Here is a 15,565-nt window from a genome sequence, read left to right as displayed (position 1 = left end):
CCCAGTGAGGGAGCAGCATGACCACATACAAAACTGGAGTTTTGCCTGCAAAGAAATGGGGAAATGCCTGTTGGCTGACAGCCTGTTGGGGTCTGCTGTGACCTGCCCCACATCACTTTACCCCGTCTGTTGGGCACTCCTCACAGTGTGACTTTTGCTTTATTGTGGTATGGATAACTGTCTCAACAAGTTCTGGGTCAGGTAGAGAAGCCTGTATCAGTTTCCCTTCCACTTCCTGTTCCTAGCACCACATGTCGCACATAGTAGACACCTCCCAAACAGTTTGTAAATTGAACTTGTAGTTATCCTGAAGCAGTATTTCTCAATGCGATTGCATTGTAAACCGCATTTTGTTGTGTGCCTGTGGGTTATTTGTGTAGGGTTGTCCCTGTTTCTCGTTCAGTAGGTGCCAGCGGCCAGCTTTGTCACTGGGACAATGTAAGGACACCTTCAGGCATTTCTCTCTCTCTTTTTTTAAGATTCTATTGATTTGAGAGAGGTGGGGGTGGGGTGGGGGGAGAGGCAGAGGGAAAGGCAGACTCCCCACAGAGCAGGGAGCCCTACAAGGGGCTCAATCCTAGGACCCTGAGATTATGACCTGAGCCGAAGGCAGACACTAAACTGACTAGATCACCTAGCACACACCCCCCCCCCCCCCCGCCCAGGCATTTCTAAACCTGTGAGGGACAACACTACCCTTAGTTGAGAACTACTGTTTCTATGTTAGCTTTGATTATTTTTTAAAAATTATTTATTTCTTTGAAGCAGACAGAGCAGGAGTGTGTGAATGAGCACACACACACTGCATGAGCCGGGGGAAGAGGCAGAGGGAGAGGGAGAGAATCTCAAGCACACTCCCTGCCGAGTGCAGAGCCTGATGTGGGACTTGATCTCATGACCCTGAGATCATGACCTGAGCCGAAACCAAGAGTCGGGTGCTCAGCCAACTGAGCCACCCAAGTGCCCCAATTTTTTTTAAAGTGTTATTGAGATTCACAAACCATGCATTTCATCCTTTTAAAGTGTACAATTCAGGGGTGCCTGGGTGACTCAGTCAGTTAAGCATCTCCCTTCGACTCAGGTCACAATCCCAGGGTCCTGGGATCGAGCCCCACGTCGGGTTCCCCTCTCAGCGGGGAGCCTGCTTCTCCCTCTGCCTCTTCCCCTGCTTGTGCTCGCTCTCTCTCACTCTCTCAAATAAATAAATAAATAAAATCTTTAAAAAAATAAAGTATACAATTCAATGGATTTTAGTATATTCACAGAGTTGTGCACCTATTACCACCATTTTGGAACATTTTTCATTATTCCCAAAGAACACCCCCCCCCCATAGCCATCACCCTCATCCCCCCCAGGCCTAGGCAACCAAAAATCTACTTTGTCTCTGTAGATTTAGCTATTTTGCATATTTCATGTAAATGGAATCATACAATATATGACCTTTTGCGCCTGGCTTCTTTCCTTAGCATAATACTTTCAGGGTTCATCCATGTTGTAGCATTGTCAGTAATTCATTCCTCTTACTGCCAGATAAGGTTCCCTTATAATGGTTATATTCTGTTTACTTACCCATTCATCAGTTGATGCATATTTGGATTGTTTACCGTTTTTAGCTGTTAAAAATAATGCTGCTGTGAGCATTCACATCCAGGTTTTTATGTGGACGTATGTTTTCATTTCTTTGGGAATTTACGTAGAAGTGGAGTTGCTGGGTTGTATGGTAACTGCCATTTGAGGAATCTTCAGACTGTTTCCACAGTGGCTGCACCACTTAGGTTTCTACCAGCAGAGTATAAGAGCTCTAATTCCTCACATCCTTGTCAGCACTTGCTATTGTCTGTCCTTTTAATTACAGCCTTCCTAGTAGGTGCGGAGTGGTATCCCATTGGGGTTTTTGATTTGCACTTCCCTGATGGCTAATAATGTGGAACATATTTTCCTGTGCTCATTGGACATTTATATATCTTTTTTGGAGAAATGTCTGTTCGAGTTACCTTGCCTATTTTTAAAATTTTTAAAATTTATTTGGGTCTGTGTGTTTTGTTTTTGTTTTTTTAATTTAGTTGTAATTAGCTTTGGTTTTTAAGAAAGCAGTAATATCAGTTTTTCTTTTTTTTTTTTTTTAAGATTTTATTTATTTATTTGAGAGAGCATGCACAAGCAAGGGGAGCAGCAGAGGTGGGGGGAGCCTGACGTGGGGCTCGATCCCAGGACCAGAGCTCATGACCTGAGCCAAAGGCAAATACTTAACCTACTGAGCCACCCAGCTGCCCCTCAGTTTTTCTTTTCTAACAAGAACTTGTTTTACTTTTGTGAATGACCTGGAGTTGACTCCCTGTCTCTTAGATGGGCTGTGAGGTTCTCATACTTCCTATTTTATTAGCCACTCTTAAGTTGTGACTGGTGCCTGGGATATCCAAAGATGTGGAAATGTTTTTGTGTACAAGCTTCTGGGGTCATTGTGTTTCAGGTATGGTTAAACCGTTATTCTGAGAGCTGATATTCCTGGACATATTCAAAAGAATACCATAAACCCTGGCATTGATGATTTTATAATCAAGAAGAGAATCTGCTGGTTTAGCAGTTCAGTTAGCAGACATTTGAGGCTCGCTTCTGAGGCTGCCTTGGGTTCCCGCTCTTAGGTATTTCCTGGACTAATAGGGGAAGACAGGTGATCAAAATGCAACTATCAGAACATGGTAAGGAGCCCACCAGAACAGCAAGGTTCCTTGCCACCACTTCCCTCTCTCTTAGATAAAACCAGGCTTCTTCCTTATATGAAAACATATTCAGGGCGCTGGGGTGGCACAGTTCGTTAAGTATCCAACTCTAGGTTTCGGCTCAGGTCATGATCTCAGGGTCATGGGATTGAGCCCTACAAGGGGCTCCCTGCTCAGTGGGGAGTCTCCCTCAGATTCTCTCCCTCTGCCCCCCCCCTCAGCTCAAGCCCTCTCTCTCTCCCTTTCCAAAATAAATAAGTAAATCTTTAAATAACAAAAAAGGGAAGAAATGTCATTGTTGATCTTGTGGCTTCCCACAGTGGGTGCTGCCACCATGTTCTCACAGCTCCCTACAGACTTGCCAGCCCTGCTTTCCTCCTTTTCAACCAGGGGAGCTGGCCAGTGCTCTTGGGAATGCATGGTAGCTTTGCTTTTTATTTAAAAAGTATGTTGGGGGCGCCTGGGTGGCACAGCGGTTAAGCGTCTGCCTTCAGCTCAGGGCGTGATCCCAGCGTTCTGGGATCGAGTCCCACATCAGGCTCCTTCGTTATGAGCCTGCTTCTTCCTCTCCCACTCCCCCTGCTGTGTTCCCTCTCTCGCTGGCTGTCTCTATCTCTGTCAAATAAATAAAAAGTATGTTGGGTCTTTAGTGCTCCCACGGACACTCATGATACTATTGATTTCATCTTTACAAATGAAATGAAGTTCATGCCCTGCAGTGGGGTGGTGATAAAGAAACTGTGGTACACCCAGACCTTATTAAGATTGAGGAGATAAGTGTGCATGGGTGATGAGGGTAATGCCAGCAGCAAACTGCAAGGTAAATGAAAATAAAGGTGGTTATGGCACCGTGCGCACAAATCCCCAGCATGTGACAGAGTGCACGCTGTTGTGTTCACCTAAAAGAAAAGGGGCAGGAGTGCCATCTGCCAGCGTGCTGGCCCCAGGTCTCTGTCAGGGAGGAGAGATGAGGGTAGCACGTTTCCCCACCTTTTCTACAACAAACACAGATTTCTGTCTCTGAGAGCACCGAATGTCATTTTAGCAATTCTAGAGGCCGGATTGTAGAAAGTGACATGTGTTCCTTCTTGGCTTGCCTCCCCTCTACCTGAGGGTCCCTCCTTCAAGCTTGAGCTCCTGTCCTCTCCCTCCTGGGAGAAGTTAGCCACCTCTGGCCAAGCTCCCTCAGCCTCCACTGAAGCAAAAATGCAATTTATTGAACAAAGTTTTATTGCCTCAATTTTCTGTTTGTTACTTCATGGATACAGTGTTTGAAGGCAAAGACAATCTTGAAATTAGAGGGGTTTATACATAATGTCCATAACGTACAACATTATAAATTGACTAAATACCACCAAACCATACATGCCAAGACAGTTACTTGTCTGTTAATTTTGCCTCAATTAAAAAACTTTTCTTCCCACTTGTAACAAAACCTAAAAACTTGCCAGAGCTAGTAGGGTGTTTGGATATCTTTGACACAGGCACCCCTCCTTCCCTTTTCTTCCGTTGCCCTCTGGTGATTGGTGTACTGTTCTTGATTAAAGTATTTGGCACTGTCCCAAGCACAGTAGAAGAGCTCCTTCAATGCTAGGTTATTTTTTCTGTCAGGGAAGAAGGAAGATTTCTCTCAACTCCACCCTGGCCTCCGGGAGCCCATCTGAGGCTTTGGTTTCCTTCTTTCACCTTATTGTTGCTACATTTGTAGTTCCAGTCTCTCACCTTCCTTTCCGAGTCCTTACTCACCTTACAGCCCATTTCACCGGAAATCCTCACCTGCCAGACCCCTTCCTTCTTTCCCCTTTGCCTCTCTGGACGGAGGTGGGGCCAAGTCCTGCCTCTCTCAGGACCCAGCCCTGGTCTGGGTTCTCTGCTCTTCTCTGCTTTCCTGCTGATTCTCCTGCAGCTTCTCCATCTGCCTTTCTGGAGCTGTAACGATTGAAGCCAAACAGGGGAGCCATACATAAAACATAATTTTGTCGCCAACCTCGGATTACACTGGGGACATTTTTTGGGGAAAGAGCATCCCTCCGCATTGGTGGGAACTGTTGAGCTCCTGTCAAGCCAGGCACAGGCTTTGTGGACAAAAGGCACAGGGGCGCTGCCCTCCATGGCCTCTTTAACAGTGAGTGTTGCTCCACCTGCAAGGTGCTGTGGCCTGACAGAAGTGGGAAACATCTGGATTGCCGAATGAAAGACAGTGTATAGCAACGTGAACAGAAGTACAAAAGAATAGAGACAGTATGACTCCAGTTTTATAACTTCTTGTAAGTAATACGTACAGATGGCCAGAATAAAACGCCTCTGTTTACACTGTGTATGCATAGAGGACATACCACGCCATGCAGCAGGGGACTAGCGGCTGTTATCCTGGGGGATGGAATGTTTAATACACTTTTTTGGGTACAAATGTTAGCTGCTTCCATTCTTGGGGGGAGAGTGGATTGTGTCTGAGAGGTATGTATGAATTCAGAGGAAAGGAAGTTCCTTATTGAATTCAGTTCATGATGATTGTGATTTTTAAATTTAGATACAATTCACAGGGTAATTTGGTCACGAGAGACAGGCAAACCAGTTCTAAAAATACTCGCACTCGGGGCGCCTGGGTGGCACAGCGGTTAAGCGTCTGCCTTCGGCTCAGGGCGTGATCCCGGCATTCTGGGATCGAGCCCCACATCAGGCTCCTCTGCTATGAGCCTGCCTCTTCCTCTCCCACTCCCCCTGCTTGTGTTCCCTCTCTCGCTGGCTGTCTCTATCTCTGTCGAATAAATAAATAAAATCTTAAAAAATAAATAAAAATACTCGCACTAATACTTTTAATATGATGGAATTCTGTAACATTGGGTCTTCACTGACAAAGACCTATACTGTGAACGGCCCTACAGACCAAACTGTTGGAAATAGTACAAACGACTCCTCCTCAGAAAGCAGGATTAGCGCAAAATGAGCCTACTGGTCAAGCAGATTTTGTGATTCAGGCAACCAGAAAGCGTACTTTCAGAATAGATATGAAATAATAAATACTTGACAATTTACAAAGGGTAAGAAGGCATCGTCTGTGTTCAGAAGAACCGTGAGCTTGTCTCTGCTTTTGACAAGATTCTAGAGTGGACCCTGAAGGCTTGAGAGCATAGAAGGCTCCCCTTAACAAAACAGCTCAACTCTGGGGGACAGGCAGCCAGCAGGGCAGGTCCGGGCTTGGCATCCTAGTGGTAGTGAATCTCGGGCTTTGTTAACTTGCCAGGTGAAGCATAGGGAAAGGATGCTGCTGAGGGGCCGTCACCAGAGTGGACAGAAGTGGATGCAATGCACAGAGCCTTTAGTCTGTCTGACACTTGAAAGGACAGCGTGTTCATTAGATCGAAACCAGGATCTTCCTGTTCACGTCAAGTCAGCCACGAGTCCTGCATGTGGTGTCGGACAGTTAGCTGTGCACTCGCTGTGGGGACATGCCGAGTGGCACCGATCCGTGTCAGGGAGTGGGGGGTTGGCCTGACTTCCTCTCCCTGCCAGAGAGCTGTGTGGTGTCCTCACTGCATCACAGAGAAAGCAGTCACTGTGGTGACGCAAATTGCGACTTCAGTGGATAATTGAAGGAGTCGGTCTTCGCTCAAGGAAGGGAAGACATGAAATGCAATGGAGTCTTGAGACTCCTAAAGGGTTCCCTGGGGAAGGAGAGATTAGGTTTGGCCCCAGGGTTGGGAGTAGGACACACAGGTAAAAGGCCCCAGGTGGTTTGGTGCCACATGTGGAGGAGCTTCCTCTTGGTCTTAGTTGCCACAGAACGGCCTTGTGCCTTGCACGGATCTGAAGTTTTTACCCTACTCGCAAGCTCACAGGGTAGCCATGTCGGCAGGAGACGCGAGACTTCCCGTACAGACAGACAGTGACTCACGGCACAGCGAGCAGCGTGAGCAGTAGCACATTCTCATCGTTCCCCGGCCCGCAGTCCCACAGAGGTGACGAGGATGGGCCCAGATGGATTCCTGCACGTGCAGGGAGTCGTGTTACAGGAGAGGACGTCTGAGTTTAGGTCCTTCGGCTGATTGCTCAACTTCCATCTCGCCTGTCTTGTTTCCAGATGTGGGTGATGACAGCCTCTGCCTGAGGTTGCTGTTGGGGGAGGGGAATTGGAGATAAGACAGAAAAGCAGATAGCAGGTAATAAATAAGTCCTTGGTCAAGAGTGGTCGAATCTTCTTTACATGCATGTGTATCGTGACTAGAGGCAAATGCAGAGAAGTGGATTGTTAGCACAAAAGCAGTACTAAAGTTATTTTACTTTTTCCTTTTCTCCTCAACCATACTATTTATAAAATAAACAAACACTTTAAAACCAGTCACTTACATAAAGGGAGAGTGGATACGTGTTTGGCTAATCACCTGTAGAGTCTTCAAGAGAGAGAAGTAAAACTTGAAGTCTGTTCATTAATTGAGAGCATGTAAAATTATCAGAAGAAATTCATTTTACATCTAAAAACATTCCTTGACACAGTAATATGAGCTACAAACATGTTTTCTCATTACGGTCCCTTGTAGTTTCTGAGCTATCTTCCACAGAATAAGTTTAGCTCTGAAATGTCAAAAATTCGCATGTGGTGCTTTAGGCCTCTATTTAGAAGGTGTATCCTGTGTTTTAATTTTTGCACACCTTCTTCAGCAAAAATCACTGGGACAGGTGGACAGTCTGTGTGATTGGCACACACCCAAGCCACTCCTTTGGTCATCCCCAGAGCCCCGGACAAGGACAGAGGCTCAGAGAAGTTAAGGTGAGCTTAGCCGTGTTCCTTGGGTAGTGGTGAGAGGCTCAGCCTGTCCTGCTTCTGGTAGCAACAGAGCTGCTTTTCTTCAGCTTTTTGCCCTGCTGCCAGGCACGTTGGATTGTATGTGCTCGAGCCTCCTCATCAGTTCAGACTGCAGTTACACTCCCATTTCACAGCCGTTCGGGAATGTCCCAAGCTCGTCCAGAGAACAGGAGGCAGAGCTGAGGTTAGCAATGCCAGCTGGAACCGGCTCATTCTTGTCTCCCAGCTCCTAGCACAGGGCCCCGCATCAGGTGGGGCCTGGGGGTGGTTGATCAGTCTACGGTAATGAATGAATACATCTGGCAGATATGACCAGCCAAACAAAGTTGTACAGGAAAGCTCTTTTTACATGCCTCAAGTCGTGTAAGTGAACATGATTTTTACTTAGAAAATTGAAGTTTCTCTTAAAGACCAAAAGCAAAAACAAAACAAAACCCCTAAAAACCAAAAATCAAAACCAAAAGCAATCTTCTCTGAGTTCCCCCATTTGTAATTTGTACAAATTTGTATGTTTGTAACAGTGGGTTGAGCTGTCCTTGGTAGTGAGTGACTCCGAGTGGACACCCACGACAAGGCCTGGGAGGGGTCTGCTGCCACTTTAACTTCTGGACAGTATTCTAGAGAATTCTGTGTTCCTGAAGAAGGGATTAGGGAAGGTTTTGTTGGGATAAAAATGATTTTCCAGCCCTGTCTTCTAACCTTTCCCAGGTGTGTGCAGGGCTCTCTCCCCACAGAGGCACCCGGCCTGGACTGTTTGCCAAAATCTCCACCTTTTTCCAGACCCTGAGTCTCCCAACTTCCTCACAAGCTTCCCCACAGATTAATCTTCTGACAGGGTATCCCACTGCTCAGAGGGGAGTTTAGAGCCCTAAACGTGGCCCCAGCTTTTCCTCAGGAAGACCCCATGCAGCCTCTCAGCCACACTGGGCTCCCAGCCTCTTGTCTTGCCCCAGATTGCCCCTTCCAGGCCCCACCATCCTAGCCTTCAGTCTTCTCTGCCTGGCAGAGCTCTCTTACCGCTCAGCCTTCCCTCATTTTACCTGGCCTCAGAGGCCCCTGCTTTCTTTGGGTTGTGTGTGATACAGCAGGAGAACCAGAGTACTAGGAAAAGGCAATAGTGAAGGGGTTGGTCAACTTCCCAAAGGTAGACAAAGGGTGGGGAGAGGCTGGGCCCTTTATCTTGGGTCATCTCTCAGAGGCACACAGACTTTACCCCTGGTGTGACTCTTCATATTTTCTTTTTTAAAAAAATCTTTTTAGATTTATTATTTTTAAAGATTTATTTATTTTAGGGAGGGAGGGAGAGAGAGAGAATCTCCAGGAGACTCTGTGCTGAGGGTGGAGCCTGACGGGGAACTCAGTCTTATGACCCTGAGATCATGACCTGAGCTAAAAACCAAGAGTTGGACATTTAATCAGCTGCACCACCTAGGCGCCCCCAACTCTCTCTGTTTTCAAAAAAGGTGAGATATTTGCAAAAGACCTATCTGATAAAGGGCTGTTACCCAAAAATATACAAAAAACTCTTAAAACTCAATAATAAGGAAAGAGACTGATTTTATTTTTTATTATTATTATTTTTTTAAGATTTTATTAGAGAGAGAGAGAGTGAGCAAGAGAGCACAAGCTGGAGGAGGGGCAGAAGGAGATGAAGAAGCAGAGGGAGAGGGAGGAGCAAACTTTCGGCCGAGCGGGAAGCCTGATGTGGGACTCCATCGCAGGACCCTGGGATCATAACCTGAGCTGAAGGCAGACTCTTAACCAATTGAGCCACCCAGGCACCCCAAGAGTCTCATTTAATTTTTTTTATATTTAAAAATTTTTTAAATTTATTTTTAAAGATTTTAATTATTTATTTGATAGAGAGCAGGAGAAACAGCAGGGGGAGGAGAAGCAGGCTCCCTGCTGAGGCAGGCTCCCTGCTGAGCAGGAAGTCTGACATGGGACTCGATCTCAGGACCCTGGGATCATGACCTGAGCCGAAGGCAGTTGCTTAACCAACTGAGCAACCCAGGCGCCCTAGGAGTCTCATTTTAAAATGGACAAAAAAGGGGTGCTTGAGTGGTTCAGTCATTTAGTGCCTGCCTTTGGCTTGGGTCCTGATCCCCGGGTCCTGGGATCCCGATCCCAGGTCAGGCTCCCTGCTCAGCAGGGAGTCTGCTTCTCCCTCTGCCCCTCCCCCTGCTCAGGTTCTCTCTCTCTCTCTCTATCTCTCTCTCTCTCTCTCTCAAATAAATAAATAAAATCTTCCAAAAATTAATAAAATGGGCAAAAAATCAGAACAGATATCTCACCAAGGAAGATAAATATATAGATGGCAAATAAGCATGTGAAATTATCAACATCATATTGTCATTAGGGAATTGCAAATTAAAATAACAAGATACCACTACACACCTATTAGAATGGCAGCAATCTAAAACACAAAGACCAGGGTACCTGGGTGGCTCAGTCGGTTAAGCGTCTGCCTTTGGCTCAGGTCCCAAGGTCCGGGGATCAAGCCCCACATTAGCCTGCTTCTCCCCCTGCCTGCGGCTTCCCTGGCTTGTGCTCACTCGGGCGCGCTCTCTCAGACAAATAAATAAATAAAATCTTTAAAAATAAATAAGTCTTGAAAACAAAAAACCCTAAACATACTCTTAACCTACAATCCAGGAGTCATGTTCCTTGGTATTTCTCCAGAGGAGTTGGGAGTGTCCACACAAAAACCTGCACACAGATGTGTAAGGCAGCTTTATTCATAGTTGGCAAACTCGGAAGCAACCAAGATGTCCTTCAGTGGATGAATGGATAAATAAGTGGTGCTAAATCCAGACAATGAAATATTCAGTGCTAAGAAGAAATGAGCTATTGTGCCATGAAAAAACATGGCAGAACCTTAAATGCATATTACTAAGTGAAAGAAGCCATCTGTAAAGGCTATATATACTGTAGGATTCTAACTCTTAACGTAGGATACCATACCAAAACCATAAAATGCACGATACTAAGAGTGAACCCTAATGTAACTGGACTGTGGGTGATAATGAGGTGTCAGTGTAGGTTCATTGATTGTAACAAACGACCCACTCTGTGAGGGACGTGGATAGTGGGGGAGGCTGTATGTGTGGAAGAGGGGACATACAGGAACCCAGCTTAGCTTTCCCCTGCTATCCAAAAGTAGGGCATTCCAGGGCGCCTGGCTGGGTCAGTCAGTGGAGCCTGCGACCCCTGATCTTGGGGTTGTGAGTTTGAGCCCCACATTGGGGGAAGGGGTTACATAAGAATAAAATCTTAAAAACCACACAAACAGAAGTAGAGCATTCCTAGGAAACCTTGTGTAAGCCAAAATGGTGTAAAGCAAAGAAGCAGTTAGTTACCATTAATTTGCATGGAAAAACTGTTTAGCGTTCCCAGACCCCAAAAATAACCTCTCTTAGGCTTGTCTGATACTTTAGGACACATCTTGCTAACATAACACAAAGTAAATGAAGATAGAGCCAGGTGCTCACAGACGCAGTTCAGAGCTCTGGAGGCTTCCCACCGAGATGCTGCGTGTAGTTCCCGGGGAAGGCGCTGGGCGGCGCCACCTCTCTGGCTGCTCCTGGTGTGCGCTGCCTCTGTAAAGGATTGCAGCAAAACACTGTGCTGTTTTCACTTTTTTGCCTTTTTTGGTAAAAGTGAAAATCCCCTTCAGCTTTCTTTCTGTTGGCTAGCAAAACAGGTACTAATGTAGGTCTTTTGTGAAAGTGAAATGGCGGCCCTCGAACTTTTGTTGGTTTTTTGGGTTTTTTTATAATAATTTTTTATTATGTTAGTCACCATACAGTATATCCTTAGTTTCTGATGTAGTGTTCCATGACTCATTATTTGCGTATAACACCCAGTGTACCATGCACTACGTGCCCTCCTTACTACCCATAGGCCCTTGAACTTTTGGAAAGTGAGGGGTACCTGTACTTCCCTCTTGGTGTTGCTGTAAACCTAAAACTACTTAAACAAAGCCTGTTAAGGATACAAAGATAAAGAGACAACACCATCAGTCTCAGAGCTTTCGGGAACTTAGCAGACATCTTGCTCTAGAAATACTGATCGATTGTTGGTTGCCCTCCAGGTGACAAGGCTTCAGTGGGTGTACTGTTTGAAATAAATTAATTCTTGAAGTAAACAGAGCAGTTCTGTCTCAACGACAGGTTTCGAGCTGTAGCGTGTTCATTTTGATCTTTTCTCGTTCCCTGCAGGACAACCCTCCATATGATAAGGGGGCCTTCAGAATCGAAATCAACTTTCCAGCAGAGTACCCATTCAAACCACCGAAGATCACATTTAAAACAAAGATCTATCACCCAAACATCGATGAAAAGGGGCAGGTCTGCCTGCCAGTAATTAGTGCTGAAAACTGGAAGCCAGCAACCAAAACCGACCAAGGTAAGGCATGCTTCTTGTGCCTTCCTCGGATGGTGCTGCCGTGGGGCAGTGGCTCTTCAGTCCCTTCTAATGCCATGTCTCACAGAGTCCAGAGAAATCTTACCTGACCAACTCCAGTGCACACAGAGGTGCTGCTGAGCTCCTGCCGTTCCTCATGGGCGGGGCACATCTCAGCTAAACTGTTGACCTGCGTAGGCATTGGAGGAGGCCCTCCTGTGCTCCCGACTGGTGGAGACACACGTAGAGACACCAGCCCAGCATTGGCTGCCTGTGCAGTGAAGAGGTGTGGGCACCGTCCCTGCAAGTTTTTGTGAAGGATTGCAGGGCCGCTCTGAGTGAGAAGGGGCGAGTGGTGTTTAAGGTGGCCTCATACATCAGTTAGCACATGAACTCAGACTTCAAGGAGGAAGGGAGGTCCTGCCAGTCTAAAAGAAGCGTGTAAAGCAAAGCCACGTGGCGGGCAGCACAATGCCAGTGGCTCAGAGGGGGTGGGGTGGGGTGGGAGGGGGCGTGGTCACGGGCTGTGTGCCCTGATGAAAGCACAAGGTTGGCTTCAGCGGGCCTGGAATGACTCGTAATTGGATGTGGCCACGTGTCCGGGTGCCTCTGTGTGAGCGTACATGTGCTTATCTTTCTGGGAAAGGTTCTTGATTCGCTATTATGGGTAGCCTTCCTCTTGTCCCGTGGAAGTGTCTAGATTTTGTTACAGACTGTGTCCGGTTTTTATTTGTTAACTCCAGAACTTTCTTTTGAGCTCTTAATCCTATATTTTTAGTGGCTTTCTGATGTGTAGCTACCTGAACCACTGTATGGTCTTTTCAGATTAAAGGGAGTGGATGAGGCTGGAATTTGCGAGGCCACAGGTAGTTTTTCAGGGACCGATATAGTCATTTTTGAGTGGAACCCCTGGAAGATGGAGTTGAAAACCTTTTGCACGGGAAGTCGAGCCTTCTCATTTGAAATAATTGCCGTGAAAGGTGTCCATCAGGTTTCACAGCTGAGTAGTAGAAAGGAGTGGGCTTCAGTGTTGAGTCAGAATAGAAAGACCGCCAGTGGACATGGCATTCGGTCATGTACAAGCTGATACTTACAAAAGCTTGACGAAGTATGTTCTTAAGTGCACGTCCTTGGGTTTTTTTCCTGTACCACTTCCTAGCTCCTCGCGTACATCAAGCCTCCTGGCACTTGCTGCCGAGTTCCCTTGCTTCTGCTTTCTGTTACTATATTACAAACCACCTCAAAACTTCACGGCTTAAAATAAGAATTTGGCATTTCTCGTTCTGTAGGTTGGCTGGGCTCAACTGGGTGGTTCTTAGCTGGTCACTCATGGCTCAGTATCTCTATGTAATTCAGCATTCATGGCAACGTTAGAGTACATAACTGCTGCAGAAAAACCTAGGATCGACTGTACATGGAATGTCCAGAATAGGCAGATCTACAGAGAGAGCACAGAGTAGTGTTTGTGGGGGCTGGGATGAGGGGATTAGGAAGTGACTGTGAGAGTGGGTGTTGGTTTTGGAATGATGAAAATGTTCTGGAGTGAAATGGTGGTATCACACAGTTTTGTGTGTCTACTAAAAACAACCTACTTGTATACTTTTAAGAGTTTTTCTTTTTTTGTATCTCAATTTTTTTTAATATCTCAACTTTTAATTAGGGAGTAGGGAAGCATTAAAAATTGAGCGAAAATACCAGGAGTAAAGTAAAAAAACAAAACAAAACTATATCAAACAGAGAGGTAGTAGAGTTGGCAATTATAATACCAGAAAAAAAGAACTTGAAGACAGTTTTGTTCAGCAGTGTATCTCGTTTCTAGTAGATGTCTCAGCGACAGAGCAAGGGCTTAGTTTGGTGGTCGAGTAAAATTTGCCATATGAACTAGTTAGTAACAAACCCAGCCTGATACGGACTCTATATGTACCAAACAACAGCAACAAAATTACATAAAGAGGAAAATCAGATAATTCCTCAACTGAATGTTTCAGTCCCCCGTACATTATTATCTTAAGTAGATAAAATTTAGAATGAGGACTCAAGAAATAATAATAAACAGCAGAAGACTAATTAGATTTTATAGCACATTCTGTGAAGGCTGCTTAGCATTGCACGCCTTCAGGATTGGGGGGGTTACCATTCACATTTTATTCTGAGAATGGAGCCCCTGGATCTCCTTGAAAGGGGGTGGGGGGTTGAATCAAGGATATTATTTACATCCCCTCTTACAAAGAAACTGTAAGAACAAAACTGAGGAAATTTTATAGCCTTTATACCCTTTATTCTCTGATCCTATATGTTGAGAGTGGGAGGTAAAATTTGATAATGTTTTTAAACTCTTACATTTTGGAGGGGAAATAAAATACCTCTGAGGAACATTTGGGTCAAGGAAGAGATTTTTAAAAAGCCAGGGCTAGACCATTTGTAAAATGTAACGAGTGCGCTGCTTTATGTGTGAAAATGCTGGGATGGGGCCACAGTTGTAGTCTGAAAAGCAGTCGTAGCTGTCAGTGTCCTCCCTAGCAAAGCAAGCTAAGCTCAGCTGGATTTTATTACAGTTTAGCTGAGGAGCCAGAAATGCACCCAAAGGAACAGAGAAAGAATGAAGTACTCGTCAGAACTACTATATAAATTGGAAAATATTTCGACTTGATCAAATAAGCAAAAGCACGTTCCCAGAAAAGAATTAAATAGATACAGCAAACTTGCAAAGTGATTATCTTTTGAAAAGCCAGCCTTAGTAATGAACAGATGGTTCCGTACTGATACATTAGGTATTAAGATGAGCGTAGTGAAAAGCAGAGAGCCTGAGTACCCGTCACAGAGGGTGAGCAAGAAACCTTGAAAACCTCTCAGTGCCCCCCACACGCCCAAGGCGCTCATCCAGGCAAGAGCCCCTTGAGGTTCCTGACAGCTAATGAAGCAGCAGGTTTGCTATAGAACAGTTTCTAATCAGCAGAAGACAGGAAGCCATGTTCATGCACTGAGTCACATGTGGTGCAGGTTTCCAACCTGAAGTCAAGAACAACAGGGGGACATGGCACAGTCTCACGGCTGAGCACGGGGTGGAGACTCTGGGAGCTTGCTGAAATAGGGCATGGCCCACGAGCTGGGGTAGTGTCTGAGAGAAGCTGTGAAAGGTGTCCTCAGGAAGAGTGTGTCCCACTGTGGTTGCTTCCCTGGCTGGACGGGAGGGGGCCTTAGGTGCTCTTTTTAATGTGTGTTGATGCATGCCTTCTGTTGATGCCAAGTGAAAGTGATTTTCCATGGCAGTTAGGAACATTTACTTTTTCTTTAAAAAAAGTACTTACATTTTAAAAAATGAGGTGATTAGAGGAATATATTAGGTAAATAATCATTTGGGCTATGTGTGCATATATGGCAAACAGTGGAATACCAGTGGTGGCAGTTGGGGAAATAGGAACAAACAGAATAGCTCTATTATCATTTGTGCTGTTACACAAGAATCAAAGGGACAGATCTTGAATAAACAGACAAAAATATACTTCCAGGGCTTGCTTCCTCTTAGAGATATTTCTAGGTGTGAGGTTAGTAATGCCTGCCCCTGAGGGTGGTATGGAGATTGGATTAGAAACTGCCTCAGCCTCCAGAGATGCTTCCAGGCCCTGCACTCCTGCT

At 45.6% G+C, this 15,565-nt stretch overlaps 1 protein-coding gene across 1 annotated transcript in view; it reads left to right on the top strand.

Moving 5' to 3' along the window:
• Positions 1 to 15,565, top strand: part of UBE2L3 (ubiquitin conjugating enzyme E2 L3) — a 53,749-nt gene that overhangs the window by 34,418 nt on the left and 3,766 nt on the right. Inside the window, exon 3 of the mRNA XM_026487846.4 lies at positions 11,746 to 11,932. Within this exon, the coding sequence (XP_026343631.1) occupies positions 11,746 to 11,932 (187 nt within the window). The remainder of the gene's footprint in view (positions 1 to 11,745; positions 11,933 to 15,565) is intronic.

The sequence above is a fragment of the Ursus arctos genome, unplaced genomic scaffold (assembly GCF_023065955.2).
Source record: "Ursus arctos isolate Adak ecotype North America unplaced genomic scaffold, UrsArc2.0 scaffold_34, whole genome shotgun sequence".
Classification (NCBI taxonomy): domain Eukaryota; kingdom Metazoa; phylum Chordata; class Mammalia; order Carnivora; family Ursidae; genus Ursus; species Ursus arctos.
This window is presented reverse-complemented; position numbering and strand designations above follow the sequence as displayed.